Source organism: Mus caroli, chromosome 15, assembly GCF_900094665.2.
Source record: "Mus caroli chromosome 15, CAROLI_EIJ_v1.1, whole genome shotgun sequence".
In the NCBI taxonomy this organism is placed as follows: Eukaryota; Metazoa; Chordata; class Mammalia; order Rodentia; family Muridae; genus Mus; species Mus caroli.
Genome location: NC_034584.1, coordinates 36,439,064 through 36,462,246, shown reverse-complemented (window position 1 = coordinate 36,462,246; position 23,183 = coordinate 36,439,064). Strand labels below are relative to the sequence as shown.

General features: G+C 39.8%; 1 protein-coding gene and 1 long non-coding RNA gene across 12 annotated transcripts in view; one reads left to right on the top strand and one right to left on the bottom strand.

Moving 5' to 3' along the window:
• Oxr1 (oxidation resistance 1) overlaps positions 1-23,183 on the bottom strand; it is a 407,897-nt gene that overhangs the window by 52,425 nt on the left and 332,289 nt on the right. For 6 of the 11 annotated variants that reach the window (XM_029469691.1, XM_029469693.1, XM_029469692.1 and 3 more), the window contains 3 exons: positions 10,320-10,402; positions 7,350-7,457; positions 6,301-6,414 (listed from right to left, as the gene is read on the bottom strand). In XM_029469691.1, the coding sequence (XP_029325551.1) occupies positions 6,301-6,414; positions 7,350-7,457; positions 10,320-10,402 (305 nt within the window). Of the gene's footprint in view, positions 1-6,300; positions 6,415-7,349; positions 7,458-10,319; positions 10,403-17,988; positions 18,165-18,374; positions 18,646-23,183 lie in introns of those variants that run through there. The other 5 variants (XM_021182910.2, XM_021182911.2, XM_029469697.1 and 2 more) reach the window with 4 other exon arrangements.
• Positions 18,696-23,183, top strand: part of LOC110310189 — a 31,344-nt gene continuing 26,856 nt past the window's right edge. Inside the window, exon 1 of the long non-coding RNA XR_002379822.2 lies at positions 18,696-18,843. This is a non-coding gene — a long non-coding RNA (uncharacterized LOC110310189). The remainder of the gene's footprint in view (positions 18,844-23,183) is intronic.

The window sequence follows — 23,183 nt, the reverse complement described above, 5'->3', positions numbered from 1 at the left end:
CATGGGATAATTTCAATATTTTTGTATCTGTTGAGGCCTGTTTTGTGACCAATTATATGGTCAATTTTGGAGAAGGTACCATGAGGTGCTGAGAAGAAGATATATCCTTTTCTTTTAGGGTAAAATGTTCTGCAGATATCTGTTAAATCCATTTGTTTCATAACTTCTGTTAGTTTCACTGTGTCTTTGTTTAGTTTCTGTTTCCAGGATCTGTCGATTGATTAGAGTATGATGTTTAAGTCTCCTACTATTACTGTGTGCGGTGCAATGTGTGCTTTGAGGTTTAAGAACAATTCTTTAATGAATGTGGCTGCCCTTGCATTTGGAGCATAGATATTCAGAATTGAAAGTTCATCTTGGAAGATTTTAACTTTGATGAGTATGAAGTGACCCTCCTTGTCTTTTTTGATAACTTTGGGTTGGAAGTCAATTTTATTCGATATTGGAATGACTTCACCAGCTTGTTTCTTCAGACCGTTTGCTTGGAAAATTGTTTTCTAGCCTTTTACTCTGAGTTAATGTCTGTCTTTGTCCCTGAGGTGGGTTTCCTATAAGCAGCAAAATGTTGGGTCCTGTTTATGTAGCCAGTCTGTTGGTCTATGTCTTTTTATTGGGGAGTTGAGTCCATTGATATTAAGAGATATTAAGGAAAAGTAATTGCTGCTTCCTGTTATTTTTATTGTTAGAGTTGGTATTCTGCTCTCGAGGCTATCTTCTTTTAGGTTTGTTGAAGGATTACCTTCTTGTTTTTTCTAGGGTGTTTTTTCTAAACTTCCCTCCTTGTGTTGGGAGTTTTCCCTTTATTATCCTTTGAAGGGCTGGATTCGTGGAAAGATATTGTGTGAATTTGGTTTTGTCATGGAATACTTTTGTTTCTCCATCTATAGTTATTGAGAGTTTTGCTGGGTATAGTAGCCTAGGCTGGCATTTGTGTTTTCTTAAGGTCTGTATAACATGTGTCCAGGATCTTCTGGCTTTCAGAGTCTCTGGTGAGAAGTCTGGTGTAATTCTGATAGTCCTGCCTTTATATGTTACTTGATCTTTTTCCCTTACTGCTTTTAATATTCTATCTTTATTTAGTGTATTTGTTTTTCTGATTATTATGTGTCGGGAGGAATTTCTTTTCTGGTCTAGTCTATTTGGAGTTCTGTAGACTTCTTGTATGTTCATGGGCATCTCTTTCTTTAGGTTAGGAAAGTTTTCTTCTATAATTTTGTTGAAGATTTTTACTGGCCCTTTAAGTTGAAAATCTTCATTCTCATCTATACCTATTATCCTTAGGTTTGGTCTTCTCATTTTTGATTTTTTGGATTTTCTGGATGTTTTGAGTTAGGATATTTCTGCATTTTGCATTTTCTTTGATTGTGTCCATGTTTTCTATGGAATCTTTTGCACCTGACATTCTCTCTTCCATCTCTTGTATTCTGTTGCTGTTGTTCCCATCTATGGTTCCTGATTTCTTTCCTAGGGTTTCTATCTCCAGAGTTGTCTCCCTTTGTGATTTCTTTATTGTTTCTACTTCCATTTTTAGATCTTGGATGGTTTTGTTCAATTCTTTCACCTGTTTGGTAGCATTTTCCTGTAACTCTTTAAGGTAATTTTGTGTTTCCTCTTTGAGAGCTTGTAACTTTTTACCTGTGTTTTCCTGTATTCCTTTAAGGGAGATATTTATTTCCTCCTTAAAGTCCTCCATCATCATCATCATGAGAAGTGACTTGTGTGAGAAGTTAATCTTACTTCTGCATGTCTTCCATGTGTAAGTAAAGAATATTTTCTAGATATTTTTAACACTGCTAGTACTAACCCAAACAAAACCTATGCTAATGTCCTTGTTTTCTTAAAAGAAAAGGTGATTAAAATATATGATAAATATTAAAGCTAAGATAGAAAATTCTCTTGAAATTTTATGTTATGCCTTGATTTGTTGCCCAAATGATACAGTGAAATTTCAGGTCCCTGGACCCCCCAAATGGGGACTTGATATGGAAATTGGTCTTTGGTTTTTCTTTTCTTTTCTTTTTCCTTTCCTTTTCTTTCTTTCTTTCTTTCTTTCTTTCTTTCTTTCTTTCTTTCTTTCTTTCTTTCTTGCCTTTCTTTTGTAGAGGGGTGTGCTTTTATTTTATTTTTATTTTGTTTTTATTAGATATTTTCTTCATTTAAATTTCAAATTCTATCCCAAAATTCCTCTCTACCCTCCCCCTGCCCTGCTCCCCAACCCACCCACTCCTGCTTCCTGGCCCTGGCATTCCCCTGTACTAGGGCATAGAATCTCCACAACACCCAGTGCCTCTCTTCCCAGTGATGGCCAACTAGGCCATCTTCTGCTACATATGCAGCTAGACACGGGCTCTATTTTTCAATGGGCATATGGAAGCAGCAGAGTCCTTACCCTAGACGACAGGGAGAAGCAACTCACGTGACAGCAAAGGCAGAACCTGAATCGATACATTTCCAAGCCAAGGAGATCTAAGCACTAGCAAACACTAGTGTTCACTGCTTGCTAGATAACCAGAAGATTGGCCTCACGTGTTTTTAGAGGAGGTAATAGCCCTGCAAACCACTAGAATTTAGGTTTCTAGCTTCCAGAACCAGAGAACAATAATTTTCTGTTTTTACAAACACTCAACTTGTCATCTTTTATTATAGAAATAGCAGAAAACTAACAGTTACAATGGGGAAAATTTAAATAATGTAGAAAACACATTAATAAAGCCTACAGGGGCTGCATGCTTTTCCAAAGGACTAGAGGTCAGTTTCAGCACTTAAATTAGGAGGCTCTCAACATCCTGTAACCATCTATGAGCTGAAGTTCCAGGCCTCCTCAGGCACATGCATGCATGTGCAGGTATGCATACATTTAAATAAGTAATCAGAAAACAACAACAACAACAAAATCCCCAATAGCCACAGCTACTGAGTTCAGAAAGAAAAAAAAAAGCAACACTTCCTTTTGCCTCTGCAGTTTTATCCATCCTTCTGATCAACAGCCAACTCTACTCTCAGTTTTATTTGATTGAGTAAAGTTTTGTACTTCACTTCCACACATCTTTTTGCCTCTGTGAACTTCTTAGTTTCTATGAGCTGTGACACATATTTTAATCTTGCATCTCATACAGCTGCACAGTATTGGCTTTTATTAGTCCATATAATAGATACTTAAGGCAATTGGTGTTTTAATAAGACAGACCCCCCCATAGGTTCATATATTTAAATATTTAGTCACCAGGCAGTAGCACTATTTGAAAGGATTAGCAGGTATGGCCTTGTTGAAGGAAGTGTGTCACTGGGAGTGGCCTTTGAGGTTTTAAAAACCCTGGCCAAGTCCAGTGTCTTCCTCTCTGCCTGTGGACCAGGATGTAGAGGTCAACAGCTGTCAGCTCCTCCAGCACTATGCCTGTCTCACCTGTTGCCAGGCTTCTCACTATGATGGTAATGGACCAAGCCCCTGAAACTCTCAAGCCCCAGTTAAATGTGTTCTTTTACAAGAATTGCAGTGATCATGGTGTCTCTTTACAGCAAGGGCATTAGTCACTTAAGGCAGGAAGTTAAGAATCCAACACAGGACCTAGACTGTCACATTTAACCCTCATCTCCACACATAGTGACATAGCATGTGTCTGAATTCAGTTTCTAAAGGAGTTGTTATAAGCACTACAAATTAAAGAAAGCTCTGGGATTTCTGGGTGAAAATGAGAGCAAGTGGCATTACGCACGGGGCCATAGCAACAATGGCAGTACAACCGACTCACTGGTAAGAAGACACTGAATATGCTGGAACTCTGCTGCCACCTTTGCGGTTTCCTCTCTTCAAATTGTCCAGGTCTTTTCTAGGATCCCTTAACATTTTTAAAGTGATTTTTTTCTTAGTATGCTGTGCTTCTATTTCTATTGCTACTCAAATGGTTTACTATCATCTTGTATACTGACTATGCTATGAAGTATTTTAGATCCTTGGTATAGTCACTCTTTAGGTGAATATACTTCAACCTTACTACCCATCTCCCCACAGTATTACCTAAACATTCTCCCTTTGGGTTTCACCACCATATAGTCTTAGCCTTTCATATTACATATGAAATATGTATTTCATATTAGACTTACAGTGCAGAAGAGAACGCAAAGGTTCGCAGAACCAGGTTTGGGCTCTTACTGAAGGTGAAGTGCAGTACTCTGTCCTGGTCACTGCTGACCATTAACCTGACTCAACTAGCGTCACCTGGAAAGAAGGAACCTCCAGTAAAGAATTCTCTCTCTCCAAGTGTAGCCATGTCAGCGAGAGAAGACTAGACTGGTGACTGATGTGTGAGAACACAGCCATTGCTGCTGGTATTAGCCCAGGACAGGTGGCTCTGAGCTGTGTATGCGAGTTAGCCCATCATAAGACAAAGATCGAGCGAGGGAGCTGTATCCCTCGGTTCTTCCTTCAGTTTTCCACCTGGAGTCCTACCCTGACTTCTCTCAGTGATAGATTATTGTCTGGAAGTGTAAGTCATTAACTTCCTCTGATATGAGTATCTTATCAGAGCATCACACCAGCTCCAAGGCAGAAAATAGTAAACATGGCAGCTGTTTCCATATCCACTAACAATTAGTAAATTATACTTCTGTCTCCATATCCACAAATGGCTAGGGATCACTCCTCTCTTTGGGTGAAATTAATTACTTAACTGAGTGATCAATTTCCAGTATAAGGCCATAATTATCATAGAATATAAGTTCTGGACCCAAACTGAGTAACCTCAGATGCAAAATAGTTAATGTCTACTTTCACCACTTTTACTCTGTGGCCCCTCATATTTCTTCATCCGTATGCGAATAGAAATCAATAGTTCAGAAATTTAAATTTCAAAGACAATATTTCTAAGTGAAATAAATTATTTAAAAATATAAATGAAAACTTGAATAATAACAGAGCTGTAAATATTTTAGTCTCATACATACTATACTAAACAAAACTGAATATTCAGGAAGCTGATCAATGTTTATTGGAAATATTGACAATATCTTCAATAAACACAGAGGAAAATCTAACCGACATGATGTACTGTAATGCTAGTACAAAAATGCTTTATAAAGGTAACATTTAAATAGAATACTTTTTCTTCTAAGAATATATATTATTAGAAATATAATGGCATAGGACACAAACAGTAGTGCAGAAATATAATCACCTTAGATATACAAAAAGTTAAACAAAAAATTATCTTAGTTCCATAATAAATTTAAAGCAAAAAAAAAAAAAAAACCTATAATTTATAAAATGGCCTTCAAAATCGTGTTCTAACTACAGCAAGCAGTGCCCTGGTGAATGCTTCAGGAACTCTTCATTCCTCGACTACTCTGCGTAAGGGATACTTTCTGGATAACTCTGGTTAAGGGGTCACTTACAATGCTTTGTTATTCTCCCCATCTTTCCCCTGCATAGCAAATTACAGATGAGCATCCCGAGGGGGAGGAAATCTGCTACCTGCTCTGTCTTTCTGTGTGTCTTTGTCTGCCTGTCTGTCTCTCTCTCTCTCTCTCTCTCTCTCTCTCTCTCTCTCTCTGTCCCCCCCACGCCCCCCACACCTCCCTCTCTGGCTCCACCTCCTTGTTTATTTTAAGCTTCCAAATAAAGCCAGGAGGTAGAAATGTGGTCTGAAGGTAATACCACAGGTTTCTAGTCAAAGAGGTACTGCGATTTACTCTCTATACGTCTGCTTTTAAAGCTAGACACTCAATCTAAATCCACTGCTGATGACGACATTTTTCCTGTCACTTTTCCTTCTGTATCAAACCTGGCACACCCCTGGACAGTAGAGACATTTTCCAGTTGTTATTGTGTTAGTAGTCAGCACCATCCATCATAAAACTCTGACCTCCACTGTTCTCAATGACAATAAATATAATGCAGACTGACTCTCAGCCTGAAAATCCCAAGCGCTCAGAAATCCACAACATCCTCATTTCACAGTGAAAGCACAAGTAGCACAGGCCACACCTGACCTTGGGTTACTACAGGCTGCTCTCATAATCGGGCACGCCAGTGTACATGTCCAAGGTGGAGGGAATGTAAGTTTGAATTCAGGACTGCTTCTAGTCCCAAGGTTTCCATCTCTCTCCCTTTACCCATTCTTGTCTCCCTTCCACCACTTCTTCATATAAGCATGCGTTCGTGTGCAAGTGTTTTGTGTGTGTATGTGTGTGTGTGTGCAAATTCCAGAAAATAAATATTCAAAGTGGACATGATTTTATCTGCTGTTTCTTTGTTAAGTATAATTCCATGAAAAATTAAATTTCATATGAAAGTAGAGTACTCACAGTGGTTTTATCAAATTCAGCCTCAGATGACGTTGGCGACAGAGGACTTACAGGGCTTAGGGATGGGGAACTCTCAACACTAGAGACATATTCAGGATCAGGAACATATAAAACCTGGAAGAAAATGTTCACATACATCTTCAACAAAACAAATACTAGTGACCAAATAATGTTCTATAAGCAAACATTATTTAATTCTGACCTTCAGCAATAAAAAGGAAAAAAATCATAAGAGTAGGATAGTTATGATATTATATATCATAACAGTCATGAAAAACACTTTAAATCGATTGAACAAATTAATTTAGAAATGGCTATTAAAATAAGCTGTTGACATAGTTCAGAAAAACACCTCTCAATTATTGTATTACTGTATTACAGTACTCAATTACTCCTCATCTCAAAGGCAACTTGGCAGTAACTAGAAAAATTAGTTGTACATATTTCCTTGACCCAACAATTTTATATATAGAATTTATGCTGTGGAATATATAATAGAAACATACAAGTGTTTACTATTGCAGTGTTAACATTAGCAAGTAGCAACACACTAAGCCCTACCGTGTGGCTAACCAGTAGTATATCAATACTGCACGCTACTACAGACAAGGAAAGTTGTGAGAATTCTCTGCTTAAATATACCATTCTCTAAGGGTCACAGACAAGCTGAAAGATCCAAACAAAATCCCCTGGTAAAGGCTAGACTATTTCTGCAAGATTTAATTTGTTAACTACTTTCATGTCGAAAACAAGTTTTAGTTGGAAGGATAGTTTACATTTAAAAACACTGGAATTCTGTCAATTTACATGAACTGCCCTAAGTGTTTTTAAAAATTCGATAAGACTATATTTGAAGCATAACTTACAATTATTTCAGTTGTTTTAAAAAGAGATTTAATACATGTAACCAATACTTTTATCTGGCCAAAAGGATTTGTTCTCCAAACACAAAAATCTATTCTCATATTTTCTACATTCTTAACTATGTAAGAATGAATACATTTTACCTAATAACTTTAAACATCAACACATTTAAATAATAACAATACCTGTCCAGTCACGACTGCTCGGGAGAATAACTTATTTAACTGAACAAGTTCATTGGGTGTGGTATCAAATTTCAGGGCTATGCTATTCAAAGAATCCCTTGATTCAACCTGTTTAAAATGAAAAACAGATTACTTCTATCAGTTAAAACAAAAATTAAATTATAAGATGAGGGTTTATGCAATATTAATACATTTTGAAAATGTCCTGAGAAAACTCAAGAAATATCACATTCTACAATGATCTCAACCTACTGAGAGAGAGAGAGCATTGATGTTAAAACATATAGTTTACCACAGTCCACACTGGCCAACAACTCAGTCTCCAAATACAAAGTACATATGTTAAAGCATTTTCACTTTACAGAAGCATTAAGAGGACTGAGATAGAAGGACTAATCATGGGGTGAGAGCTTGACCTGTTCTTACAGAGGTCCCCAGGCAGATGGCTCAGCAGTCTGTAATTTCAGCTTCGTGGAGCTGGGTTACCTTGCAACGTGTGCATATACATACCCTCACCAAAGCCATGTGAGAAACACAAAGAAGCTCAGGGCTGCAGCTGGATGGAAGGGAAGAACTGCAACTTCCAACAGGAAGTGACAGCGGGAAATGCAAGCACCTGGGAAGCGAGGATCGGGGAAACAACATGTGAGACACACACAGGTCATGAAACTTGCAAGACCATGTGAGAGAGGAGAGAGGGGATCCTAAGGACAGGGCAAAGAGAGGGTGAATAGAACACATGTGACACGAAGACCTAGGGGGAACTGTTTAGAGGAAGGAAAGGGATCAGCCAGAAGAGATAAGGGGTGCTTGGGGAAGAGGAACCAATTAGAATAAAGTAAAGAATGCCGCATATGTATGAAAATCCCATAATGAAGCTGACTAGTTTGCAGGTCACTTGAAATTTAACCAAAAAAGCAAAGGACAGAAAATGTATGAGTAGGAAGGATGGATGACAAACAGCAGCAGAAAGAGAATGTCGATGGATTTAGTAACTGGAAAATACTTTAGTAGAAAGGTATACAGAATTATTAAAAATGATAACGTATGTGTATAAATGTGTATGAAGAGTTTGTGATCATATATGTTTGCATGTATATGTGTACATGAATGTGTAGAGGACAGAAGTCAATGAGCAGTGCCATATTTGATTGCTCTTTATGTTGTATTTTGTGACCATCGTATGCTGATGTTCAAGCTTAGTGACTACGCTATGCTGGCTGGACACCAAGCTCCAGGGATCTGCCTGCCTCCGTCTCCCGTCCACTGGGACTACACACACACAGGCCTGGGTGTTTACACAGGTCCTAGCGATCTGAACTAAAATCCCCTTGTTCTCAATGCCAGTCCTTTACCAGCCGAGTTATCTTCAGACAATATGCATGTACAACATTTTTTATGGCCCACTCTAGTTCCCAAAGTAATTTTATGATTAAAACTGCAGTGTGTATGTATATGACTTGATTTTAGCTTTTAGGCTACCTAAAAATATAATGATTAACTTTATACCACATACTATTAGATTTATAGTTAAGCTAAATAACATATATTTTTCAAATTGCTTGGCCAAGTTCCTGGAACTTGCCTTGCTTCAGCCTCCAGAGAGCTGGGACTACAACTGCATACAACGATGCCAACCATGAAGCCTAAGTATGCAATATAGAAAAGTCATGCTATATGAAGATTTGATAGACTTCATTCCATGCTTTATAGATTATAGGAAAATAGGGTATAAAACAACAATATCTTACCTAGCTTTCAAATTTCTTTCCTTTTATAATTTGACATGTTGAATAAAAAGAAAAATAATGAATCTAAAAAAAGACCTGTTAGATGTTTAATATGATCGCTTGTCAATATGTAAGTTTTTAAAGAGCCAATCATAAAGTAAAGAAAAAAATGTCATGTTTTTAACGGCTTTCCCTCACTCCACAGTAAATGGTTCTCATTTTATTTTTGCTCCTTATTTATTACATGGCAAGAATGGCAAATTCCTAAATTCAAAACCAATACAATTATATAGTTCATGATCATGACATCAAAAACTATATCATATACATCTTTAGGGCATAAAATATATTTCATGTCTCAAATCTTATTCTTTGTTTAAACATTCAAGAATATACTTAATTGTATTACTTATCCTTTTATTATTTGAATGCATCTGCTCATTCCAACCATGTAGGCACAAACATGCATAATTTAGGGTTGTTATGGCTTCAAAGTCCAACTATTTTTAATAGCAGTTAATTTAATTCTTTCTAAAGATGTAGTTTCTAGCCCTTTGAAAATGTTTAATATGGCAAATATATGGCAAAGTATATATGTGTGGGTGGATATACAGTATAATACTGAGTAATAAATACAGTTATAATGTTAGAAAAATACAAAGTAACAAAATTAATCTGAATTCATAGATTTGTTTTACAAAATGTTTACATCCAACCAAGTGAGTAAAATGCCACACTCCAGAACTTATTTGTCATCTCAGCTGTCTGCCATAACCAGAAATGAGAAACACCAACCCTGTCTGAGGCTTGATTCAAGAACAGCAGAAACCCTACTTCACAGTGAGGTAACTCAGTACTCGCCCTAGCTTGTAAGGGTCCCACCTGTCATTAGCACTAACATTAGCACCGATGGGAACTCAGTTAAGAGCATTCTTAAAAAGGTAACTATTTTCCTAAAGGCCTAATCTAATAAAATTATTACAGCATAGAATTCTGACTCTGAGTTATCGTCAATATCAAGTTTACCTTGCCAGGATGCTGTCTTTGTAGAACACAGTAAGAAAAACAAGTCATAAAATGCAGTTAAGAATCAAGGATTATTATTAACGAAAGTAACACACAACAAAGTCAGATTTTCAGAGCGAGGCAATTAACAATACTTGACTCAGGTGCAGTCAAACAGAAAAGGCCTTTGGTAAGACTGTCACAGAGATAGCTTGCTTCTGCCGAAGTGACTTACAGTATATTCAATGGTTCCTTTAGGCTTCTGAAAAGACATCCTTCTCCCATCTTTCTTGTCTAGGGTCTTCTTTTGGCCAGTGTCTAAGAAAAAGGAAGCAAAACACTTTACATTTTCCTTTTGGAGTAATGACAACAACTGCAGGAGGGAGCTCACAGCCATTAGAGGGGCATTATTATCATTGTTATTACTATTAACTAACATCTAAAAAGGATCCATTAACATATACAGGAACAATTCTCTATAGGCAATAAGGACAGAATTGTAGTGTATGGTTCTATACAAAAATACATCATTTTAGATCGAATGATAATTATTTTTCAGTTGTTGATTAAGGTATTTCACGTAGCTCTTTTATGATCAGCATCAGGGGCTAGACACAGGCCTCTGTGGTTAAGAGCACTGGCTGCTCTGTTCTTCTAGAATGTCTGAATTCAATTCCCAGCAACCACATGTTGGCTCACAACCACCTGTGAAGGGCTCAATCGGATGCCCACTTCTGGTGTGCAGACACAGATGTAAAGCACTCTGACATAAAATATGTAAACAAATAAACCTTTATTGTCAGCCACTGTCAGCTGCTGGCTTCAGTCTGAAATGTGTGTTTGTGAATTTTCTCAGCTATTCTCCCTGTAACAATGATCACATGTACTACTGTGATAAAACACCTCCCTATCTAAACATCTTAAATGGTTAACGTGAACTCTCCTGAAGTCTCAGAATGAAGTAAGATAGTAAACAGAGCAAAGTACTGGATTTACCCAAAATTAAAACTACAACTCTCCAAGCAAGATTAGTTCTGAAACTAAAATAATCTAGGAAAAATGCAGGTCTCCTGGTTCTCCCACTGGCGGAACTTAACTGACACTTTGACTACATTAGAACGTATTTACCGTATTTACTTGTAACCATCAAATTAGTTATTTTAGTTTAAATAATACTAAACAGTGTTTGAATCCCCCCAGAAGCCAATTTAGAAACAGTTAAAGCTGCCCCAATATTTCCTGATAAGCAAGACCAGCTGCTATGAATTACAAACTTTCTATCTTCACTTCATTTGCTATAGTTTAAAAATTGCCATCTGTGTTTGTAATCGCTGCCTCTAAACTATAACTTCCACAATGTGTGTGCTTCATTCTACAAATTCCCTTCTGTACCTACCAATGGCCTGGAGTATGGCAAGCCACTAATTTGAATGGACACATTCTGACACGATTTAAACTAGTACCACCATAATTCTTATAACTGCAGTATATGCCAATGAGATAGCTCAGCAGGTACAGGCCCACCCCCACTCCTGGTGACTCCATCTCTGGAACACCCACACACCCAATAAACAAGCAAACAAACAAATAAAGGTTGTAGTGTGTATACCACAAAGATATCAGGGCAGATGTGTGGCAGACACAAAACCAGTCTTTACCTCTGTATCCCAAACATCTCAGGAGCTCAAAGTGGAGAGGCTGTTAAAAGTCAAATGTAAACAATGGGCAAAAGACAAAGAGAACTTGGTTCACAGACAACTAGTGAAGTGCAAATTGAAATCACTATGATGTAACTTTTCCTAAGTACCAGACTGAGTGAAAATTTAAATGCTTAACCACATACTGTCAGTAGGGAAACTGGCACTAGCCTGTATTTCTGGCAGAGTGCAAAATGCTAAATTTCTTAAAAAGAATGTTAATTTTGTCCATCAGAATATTCTCTTAAATATTCTGTATATATCTGAAACATATAACAATTTTCTGGATAAAAAATAGACTATCTTATAATAATTGTAAATTTTAAATCGAATTTTACTTCTGTTGCTTCGTAAGTCGCCAACAGAGGGAGCCAAAAATATAATGCAAAGTAAGCCCTCCGGTGATTGCATTGTTTCATAGCCTTCCCTGTGGTGAAATATAAAATAAATTTGATCATTCTCGTGATGTCAGATACAGCCATGACTGCCTTCATCCAAAGGAAAAGGGACAGAGCTACGTCTTCGCAGTGATTAAGTTAGAGCTGACACTTTTATAGCTTTCTTTTTTCCTGTATCACCGATCAGAGATGACTCTCACACAGGTTGCCCTTCCACCAACACAAATCCTGGAGAAAAGATGTTAGTCCTAAAAGATTACTCCACCAGTGTATGCATACCCACGAACCAATTCCTAGTTTTGTTCCAGGTTAAATCACTGTGCAGGAAATATCAAAGAATTACTCAATAATTCATGCATGTAAAGCAAATAAATCGACTGGAGGGAAAAGTAAAGAGCTGAATTGCAGGCATATGAAACTGTCATTCAATGCCACAAGACATAAACCATAGCAGGCTTAGCAAAGTGAGAACAAAAAGGCAGTGCAGGAGAAGGTCTACTGATCTGAAATAAGTGATATAAAATGGTGCTTGATAAAACCAACTGCGAATGTTATAAACATGCAAATTGTAAAAGAAATAATGAATAAATACCAGGTTATAAAAAGGAGTGGCAGATGAAACAGCTCACATTATATTTAATACGTTCCACTGAAAATGAGTAAGATTCTAACAATACCAACTAGCTAATGCTTTGAAATCAGGCGCACCTAAGGGATAATCTCTTCAGACACAAGTATGATCTTTCATTAAGATCTGCTTTCTTTTCTAACTAGCCATCATTCTACATTTATTTCCACTACAAGAGATTCCAGCAAGAATGATATTCAATGATAGTCTCTGAATGCTCAGGTTAAATTGACTTACAAGTGCAGTCTTCAGAATGTATAGCTTCTTTATAGATAGATCAGTTCCACCAAAAAAAAAAAAAAAAAAAAAAAAAAGTCCTGTATGTGCTCTTCTTCTAAAATCCAGTTTAGAATTCTGCTAAGTCAGTTTAACAGCTTAACAGGACTCTCCACCCCACCCACCCCCTTCACCCATGTCCCACACCTAAACACCTCCTATTGCTCATCAGGTTCTCTGTCATCCACAGTGGCTCAGTAAGTCTGATCCCCAGGGTCTGATGAATCATAGCCTTTTGTCAGTTTTCCATCATCCTGTGTTCAGTTACCCAGGTATAACTGGAAACGGTTAGACTCTCTTTCCTACAGAAAAATCCACTTTCTAGGGTCCCCAAGACTATGTGATGATCCTAAATAAAGTTTCTGACCAGTCTTGAATAAAAACCCTTGAATTTTTCCTTTATCATGAGCTATTATCTTATTTATTGACTCCAGTATACGTGACTGTGTGGGTATATGTCAGTCATCACAGCAAAATATAAACTGCAAATACGAAATAAAAAACTCTAGCTATAAATCCAAAAGCCATATTTCTCAATATAATTTTAAAAAAATCAAAATCACATTTAAAATACTTATTAGCCATATTTGCATAATAGCGTTCATACTGGACATCACAAATACCACAAACCATTTCCATTGCTACAAAGTCTATAGGTTTCAGTATATAATCCAAAATCTGTACCTTAAAATCTAAACACCCCAACCTGCCGTTCCACTCAGCGACCCTGAGATGGGTGCATACCTGGATTGCTTCATCGATATATAAGGCTGTTGCTCCATCACTACGGACTGCATCAGAATGTTTGCAAACAGACCTTTGGAAGCGCTGGGGGTGGGGTGGCTCAGCTAGAAAACTGCTGCTTGGCAAGTGTGAGAAGTGAGGTTTTACCCCCAGAAGCCATGTAAAGGCTGCGCAGGCATGGCAGCCCACTTGCAATCCCGAGCTCTGGGAAGAGTGGAGACAGGAGGAGATCCTCAAGGCAATGTGGCTAGCCAGAGTAGCAAGATCCTGTGAGCTCACGGAGTCTCTGCCCCAGGGGAGGCAGAGGAAGATATCTACCATCAACTTTGGGCCTTCACACACAGTCACACGAACTTAAGTGCCCAAGGAATCATGTATACACATAAGCACACACATGGCACATAAAGATATATTCGACTAAACAAAAAAATAAGAGTTTTGAAATTGGAGTCTTAAAGGACAATAAGGGTTCTTTTTCAGTGGTTATTTTAGTTATTTTTGCTATCTTACAGAGGTTTTCTCTTCACTCATAAGATCAGGAATAGCTGTTTATCCTGGACGGCCAGTCAGGTTAATCTTTGTCTTATGGATACTGATTTATACTTTTATATTGATATATAACTGATACATAATATTATATATTTATATTTAAATTATACTGATTCACATTTTGCTCTTTTGATTGCTAGTAAATTAAAACTAGCAATCTCTGACATCTGTACCTGTTCTTAAAACATGTCCCCTTTCTTAGAGGAGCACCAATCATGTAGTTAAAAGTGTGAGGAGCCACTTTGATAAGTCTGCTGGTCAGTACACAAAAAGGCCTTGTATGGAGGGCTCGCTCCTCTTAGCATCACGATCCCTCAGCAGGTTTCAGTTACCTGCTGCCAATTACAGTCTGAAAACATTCAGTGAAGGAGCGCAAACATACATAATGGGCTATCACAGAATTTATTTCACTGACCTGGTGGTTCAAATTCAAGGCAACAAAATGTAAATTTTTGTTTGTTCCTCAAATTAAGCACTCAGACAGTTACGTGAACCATTTTACCTCAGCTCTATACTTCCAAAGGACAAATATAAAATCCAATAAACACTTTAGGAAACTGAGAGAAGAGCTACATTACCCAAGTTTTTAAAGCCAACAAAACAAAGCTAGTTAAACTCCATTTGTGAAGCAGAAGCATTAAGGATGGCATCATTCAAAAGCTCTGGGTTATGACCGACACAGCCCCGTTTACTTCATCATTTTTCATCAGCTCTATGCTTACACATAACACTAATGTGTAATAAATGCCTTAATGTTCAGTTCAACGGTTTGCAGCTGGACAGTATTAAAGACAGCAATGGCCCACTACTGAGGTCAGAACTTACAGACACGACAATCACCATTTAGCAAAACTGCTTCCATTACTACTCCCACTTCCGCTATGCCCTATGATCTTCCCATCCAGGGGGGACATAAAGGACCAAGATGGACAAGGCCAGTTAACAGAGGCATAATGAATTGGGATGTGGTAGATATTTGTGAGAATAAACCACACCCCTCTGCCACTCCAAACCCAACCTTGATATAGGAACCAGATAGAGGCGGAGCTTTAAAGTAAACATCCAGCTGAATTCTTTGTTTTGATTTTTTGTTTGATTGTATGATTGATCAATTGCTACACTCCCAGAGGTTGAGAATTTAAAATCAGGACAGTTAATGAGAGCGTTTTCGGTTCTACAAGGTAAATGAGAAGAACATTTACATGGTGCTATCTAAAGAGTCCTGTCATCAACTGGGAAGACAGAATTGATATAAGAGAGTTTTGACAAAAGTTGATACTTTCATTAATTTAAAACCTTAAACTTGCCAAAGCCATTGGTCTGTATTTAATTAGTAGAATATGATTTAGTAAATATTTTTAAAGGCTATACCATGAAAGCTAACAACAGCAAGCATGTGCAAGGTGGGTACATGTTTACAATCAGATCGCAGGTAGGATTATACTGTCTCTTTTGTAATTCTTATCGGGAACAATGGTGCTGATCAGCACCCTGACTATGCCTCCACTGGGCCTCAATGAACACTTTCTTACAGAGATTTAACTCAAGAGTGAGCAAACGCTAAAAACCGATAAATGAGGGCCCTGCCCTGAGAGGAGTCAGGCAGCTAGAACTCTGGCAGCCCAGTAACCGGGCTGTTGGAAGACAGTGTAAAATCAGAATGTGCGACCTAAGTGTTCTTTCAGCATTTCATCAGTACTAAAACAGGACACAGTAAGAAACAAGATCTGGACAACAAGAGGGCTCCAGACTGCAGACAACCTATAAGAATGTATGTATCCCTTAACAGGAGGCATTAACAGGAGTCAAAGGACTCAAGAATTTTTAAAGGACAGGTATACAAAAATGTAAGCTGTAAAAAACAACCAACCAACCACAAACAAACCAAAAATCTATCCAGAAGGATGCCAGAAGCTAAAGATGCAAGAACAACTGTATCTCAGCCCAAACCCAACTGCAAGGTCCAAAGAAGAAAATTCTTATTTTAAACAAGGACTGCTTAGAGATCTTAAAAGTGCAGCTATATACAAATGCACATGTGCTGCCCCTTAAAGTCTGGACATGTTAGGGAGCTACACCTACTCTGTGCACGCCAGTCAGGGGCTCTCTCGGCCTCAGCTCTAGCCTTAGCAATCGCTCACTGGAAGTCTTCAGAACTCTGCCTCTTAACTTTAGACAGGCGATGTTTTTAACTGCTGCATGCTATTCCCAAGCTGTCTCGATTATCTTTGTCACCAGATTTGCTCCCAATGGTTAAAAACTCCAGAGCTGAGAACCTCTGAGATCATTTAATCCAACCACATTCACACACAAGGAAATTCAGGCCCAGAGGGATTTGGTAACTTTTCTAAGTTCTTTCACAAGTTAAAGCTAGGACGGGTCCACCCACTTACTGTGGTCACACCACCAAAAGACTTCTCAGGGCCTCTTTAAACTGTGAGCTCTGGGGCAGCACAAGCGTTAGAATGGACAGGGATCTCATAAGCAGTTTCATCAGAAGAGACGTTTGTATAGCTCCTGAAGCTGCAGATCTGAAGACTAAGTCAGATCTAGTGGTGTGCTCACTGTATTTTAAAAAATGAAAGCTCTGTATGTCTGTGCATATCTGTTAGACATCAATTATATCCATCTCTAGCTGGGTAGTCTACATACTATGCAGTAACCCATTCAGAGATTGACCAATAGCAACTGTCTTCAAGTAGGAAACTGAATTTCATTAATTTTTTTTTTTTTTACTCAAACATTCTCAAGTATATTTCTTTATTCCTGGTCTCAACTTTAAAATTATTCTTAATCCAGCCAATAACTTTACAAATTTACTCCCCCCCCCCCCCCCCCGCCACACACACACACACACACACACACACACACACACACACACACACTTTTTGTTCTTTCTAATTTCAAGAACAGAAATCAGGAATTCTAATGAAAGAAGACAAAATGAGCAAAGAAAGATATATTTAAAGGTACACGCTGAAACTAGATTTTAAAGGTCCAGTTTCTTCAAAGCATAAGTTACATACCCACCCCCAGTGATGAATACTCATTATTTCAATGCTCCATAATAAATAGTGGTGCGGGATTATGGATAAATTTTATGTATTTTGTGATTTTTCTCTGCTTTTAAAATTGAACTGCTCAATTCAACTAGCCACCTTTAAAGCACCCACAAACATATGAAGACAAACTGCAAAAACTATATACACAAATGCCTGATTCCACAGAAAGCCAACAAAGCTGGAAAAGCTACCATTCGCGTTAGACCAGAATGCATACGCAGCACTTTACAGTTCTCCGTAGGGATCGGTATCGTGCCATTATAGCTTTTGTTTTGTTTTGTTTTTGTTTTTCGAGACAGGGTTTCTCTGTGTAGCCCTAGCTGTCCTGGAACTCACTCTGTAGACCAGGCTGGCCTCGAACTCAGAAATCCACCTGCCTCTGCCTCCCAAGTGCTGAAATGAAAGGCTTACGCCACCACTGCCCGGCTAAACTTTTTAAAAAGAGTAGCCCAAGTTGCCGTGGTGGATGAGAAGGCACTGCAGTTCAAAACAAATACGTGAGAAAAGTTTTCACGTTCGGCCACAAGCAAACACTGGGTGCAAAACTCACGTAGGTTCCCAGAGGAGGGAAGCACTTCCGATTACAAAGTACCATTTGTTTTTGTTTTTAAAGTTAGGACACCAGCCCTAGCAGCTGGCTCGCACCAAGAAAAACGACTGACCAAAGCAAAGGCTGCGCACACACGGCGTTCTGGAAGTCCAACTCCATGGACGTCACAACTGGTTGGAGGAGGCAGAGGAGAGGGGAGGATCGCACGCTGAATCGGGACAAGACGGTGGCGCCTGCCCCGGGCAGGAAGGGCCACCACGCAGCTGCCTGGCTCCGGGCCCCCGCACACCTGCGCGCCCGCACACCTGCCCGTGGCGCCGCCTCCCCAGTCCCGGTCCCCGTCCGCGCGCCGGGAGGCGAAGCCCCGCGGGGTCGAGGGGACTCACCGGGTCCCTCGGGACTGGCCGGCGAGGGCGGTCGGAGCTCCTCCGGCCCGCAGCCCGCGTCGCCCGGAGCCGGCTCCCTCAGGTAGTCCTCGAAGCGCACCTGCCGCGCTTCCCCGCCGCCGCCGAGCCCCCACAGGCGGCTGGCCGTGCCCCGCAGCAGCCGGCCGCTCTTGCCGGTGAACGTGGTCAGGTAGTCCATGCCGCCGCCCGTCGCCTCGGTTCTCTGGGCCGCGGCCGCCGCGCGACAGCGCCCGCCCAGCCTGCCGAGCCGGGGGCGGCGGCTCCGCGCCTCGAGGCGACCGGCGCGGGCCAGGCCTCCTCCTTCGGCCCGGGACGGACCATCGGCCGCCCTGTCGGGGGAGTCAGGATGCACAAAGTTTCCAAAAAGTTCTGCCAGTCGCTGCCGCACCCCGCTCGGGGCAGAGCTTAACTTAGCAAAGCATGACTCCTCTTCCTGGATGGACCCAAGGTTAGAAACGCCGGGACCTTTCTGTCTCCCGCGCCGTTTCGATCCGCCCTCCCCCACCGCCCCTCCGCGGTGGAGCAGGCCGGCTCCCCCCTCCCGCCCTGCCCCGCCCCGTCCCGGACCCAGCCGGACTTTCTGGACCCCTGCGGAAGGGAGGAACCCCTAGCCTTCTCCCCGGGGCGACGTGGGGCTAGCAGTCAGCTTAGACACACTGCTAGGCGTACCAGAAGTTCTAGAGCCCAGCAAAGTTTTTGCTAAAGGTGTGGGAAACTCCTGTGAGTGTGTGTGTGTGTGTGTGTGTGTGTGTGTCTGTCTGTCTGTCTGTCTGTGTCGGAGCCCCGCGGGCCCGCAGCGGATAAATCATATACAACCTTGCACCTTTAAAACAATCTTTAAGAGTGAAGTGATGGGTACTTTCAATGTTGAGACTGCAGTCAGAGTTTAAATAATGCAGTGTCCATGTGTAAGGTTCGCTGTGAGTTTATGAGCTAATGCTAAATTGTTTTTGCAGGAATCCAATCCAGTGAGGGCTCTGATGAACAGATCCACCTTTTAGGTGGAAAACAAGAGATTTGCAAAAGATCAGTAGGTTTTGACACATATGCTTACTACTCAGTTTTCCTTCCTGGGAGAGCTGCTTATTCTTTTTATACCTGTTTATACTTTTGATAGTTTTCCCGCAAATTTTTTTTTTTAATCTCCAGTTCCTTAAAGTAGTTGAGGAAAAGTTGTAAATTGCTTAGGACATTAAAAGGCTAAGAACTCTGAACAATGGAGTCCAGAAAATGGGGGAACTTATTTGCCCAGTTACTGAAGTACTAACGATAATTTTTTCTGGGGCTGCTGCCCTCTGATCAATGTTTTAAATCTTTTGACCCAGCTTTTCCCCCATGCCTTCACCATTATCAGTTTAAATTCTCACTTGATTGAATAAACTTCAGGATCCTAACAACAGCATCAACTTTATATCTGGTTAAATATATAGACTGTGTGGGCAGCCTCCCCAGAGTGCCTAATTTACAGTGCTTAGGACAAAGAGGCCAACAAAATTGCATTCTCAGCAAGCATCCGTATGTTCAGAAGTGTTGCTTGGTTTTAAATCTGTTCCAGCCCCTTCTCTATCTCTTAAGGACATATTGGTTAGGTGCTGTAAGTACAGTGTTTGTGATACCCCAAGTCAGATGCTCAAACCCTAATCCCCACAGGAGGGTTTACTGAAGTCATTAAGTCATGGTCGAGGCCCTCTTGACCAGGATATAGCCCCCTCGTAGATACAGCCGCCATGAGCTCTGACCTACCTGCCACATGAGAATCCACAGCTAAGACAGTCTGTAACTAGAAGGGGGCATTGCCAATAAAATCTGGCCTTGTTTGTTTTGGACTTCTAGACTGTTATCCATAAACCAGCCAGGAATGTAACTTCTTCCTTTTAACATCCTAAGAACAGTGGTTAGTTTGTCTTGGTTATATCTGAGACTTGCATTTCAGGAGAAGGCATTACTCAGCTCAGTACCTCCCTGAGTTCTCTCAGAGCATCAGCATGTGAGCCAGGGTTGGTAGGCACAGGCCTGCAGTCCTGTCTCTAATAGAACATAAGGCGACACTAAACGTCCAAAGCCAACCTGAGCATCCTACTAAGATGCCTCAAAGTTGAGAGAGAGAAGGATAGAGAAGGAGAGGGAGGGAGGGGAAGACAGAAAGAGAGGATGCTTCAAAAATATGTTTAAAGAAAAACCTTGATAAACCTAAATTACTTTTCTAGAGTCTGTTTTCTATTGTCTCACTAAATGTACTTGCTTTTGTGGTTAGCATAAGCAGATAGTGTTTGAGTTCTTAATACCCACGTTTGCAAACAGTATGAATCTGCATTCTTCTGCTTCAAGTACAATTTTACAAGAAGTTAGCCCCTTCCCCCCTTTTCTGCATCTGTATCACAGAAGGCAGAGCTGCTGGACAAACTGTATACCATACTGATTGTATACCTTATGACTGAATGCTTTACACATTTGATTTAAATTCAGATGAACCCTAATACTTCTATACAGTCAACCTTCTGTCCTGTGCACTACACATGTTATCTGAACTGTCATCATCCTGGTGAAGTACCAAGCTTATCACCCAAATGTTACTTTATCTTCTACAGGACCCAGAGAATCATACATAGGCCATCAAATATGAACGCTCATTTTTCTTCAGTTTTTCTCCTTATCTTTCTATATGAGTTCCTTTCTATATTTTGACTCAGAAAGAGGTCCTTTCTCCTGTCCCTACCTTCCCCTAAACTCTCCTTTTGATCTTGGTCTGGTTGGCAATTGTTTGTGATGTGCCAGCCTGTGAGTCTTCTCTTACCCTAAGTCAGCAACATAAATTTCTGTTGCCCTTAAAAAACTTTCCTTGTCTACCATGTTTGTTTGTAGGCTACCTTTTACCTCATTTTTAATGCATCATTGCTGGCATCTAATTTACACATCATAAAATCCACCTGTTCTAAGTGTACATATTGTAGAAATACCATTAAAACTGTCTTTAAATGTTTCTATCATGTGAAAACAGACCTCCTAGTTGACTTCCTGCTCTACTTGCTGCTATGAGCAAGCACTAATATACCATGTGCTGTGCACACATCTCAGAGGGATGCACACATCTCAGAGGGAAACTGTCTTGTTGATCTTTGAGGCCTAGCTTCTTTCACGTCATGTATCACCCCTGGACCTGTCTCATGCTGCAAATATATCTGTATATCACATAATGCTCCCATGGACAGAGGCCACATTTATCCATTTGTATGATGGGCTTTGGGGTTTTCCTGATTTTATGCTTATTATTAATAATGTTGTAACCATGTCTGTATCTAAGTTTCTTTGCTGACATACTTCACTTGAGTATATACAAAAGTTGGAGGTCTTTTATCTCCCAATTTCAAAAGATAATATAAAATTACAAATTGTATATTGGTGTAAAAATAGACATACATCAATTCAAATGGATTAAGCCTTAAGAAGTAAACTTTGTATAACATATTGGTTTTCAACAAGGATGCCAAAGCCATCTAATATATGGGGTAGGAAGAAGAGGTTACTGTCTGCAACAAACAGTTCCAGAATGACTGGCAGCCCCATGACTGTTCCCTCATACCAAACACACATGTGAACTCGACATGGCTCAAAGAAGCAACTATAAGTGCTAAAGCCTTCTAACTCTTAAAGTAAAATGAAAGATGTAAGAAATCTTAAGTTCTTGGACTCTCAGCATTGATACCCAAAGCTCAGATAACCTAAGCAAAGCTCCTGCTTGGAGTCAATGAAATGCAGTTAGCAGACGATAAATGCCAGTTTCTTTGATTAGAATACTGGAGTTTAAAGGCATTTTGGTGACAGCAAAACTGCTGATTTTTGTACATGACAGGTACGTGGGCATACAGCATGGTAGTTTCTGCAAAGGGCATTCACAGAATCTATACACATTTGTTAAAAGTTATATACCTTTCAATTCAGTAAGCATAAACACAAAACTTCTTATGCTAGGTCCTATTTATGTCTGAAATGGTGGTTTTTGGTTTACTATAGCAAAATATTGAAAACACTTTAAATGGTAATAAACAAAGAAATAAGATGGGTATGTATTCAGAAATTAAGAACCCCTAGCTGCCTGTAACACCAGCTTGGGAAACTGAAGCAGGAGGATTGCTGAAGTCAGACTGGGCTGCATAGCAAGACTGACTCAAAGCGGGAAAAGATTTCTTCATATGGTTAGTAAAAAGAGTCTTAAATACACACACACACACACACACACACACACACACACACACACATATATAATTTCTAATGTGGAAAACAAGGCTGAGAACACCTCTTATGGAACAAATTATAAAAATTTTTATTAGAACATATAAGAAACTTGTGGGCCTAGGGATTAAAGATTTTAATGTCAGCTACTTGGGAGATTGAGATGGGAAGTTAAAAAGTTAAAAATCTGTCTGTCTTACAAAATGAGTTCAAAGCTAGGTTGGACCACTACTTGTGACAGTGTCTGAACACACACACACACAGACACACACACACACACACACAGACACACAGTGTATCTACACGGATGAGGGTATGGCACAATGGTTTAGTACTTCCCCAACATATGGGGCCCTCAATTCAATTCCCTGTATCAACAGGAGAAAAAGTAGGGGGGCGGGGGAGGTAACTTGTTCCTTTCTGGCACAAGTAACTTAGGTTAAGTGGGAGAGACTGAATTTTTATTGTTGTATAGTGTGCATACATAGCCTATTAAAATGTTTTCATAAGATAAAGAATATTTCAATGAGGCTATTCTGTCTTGTAGGAAGTTGTGAG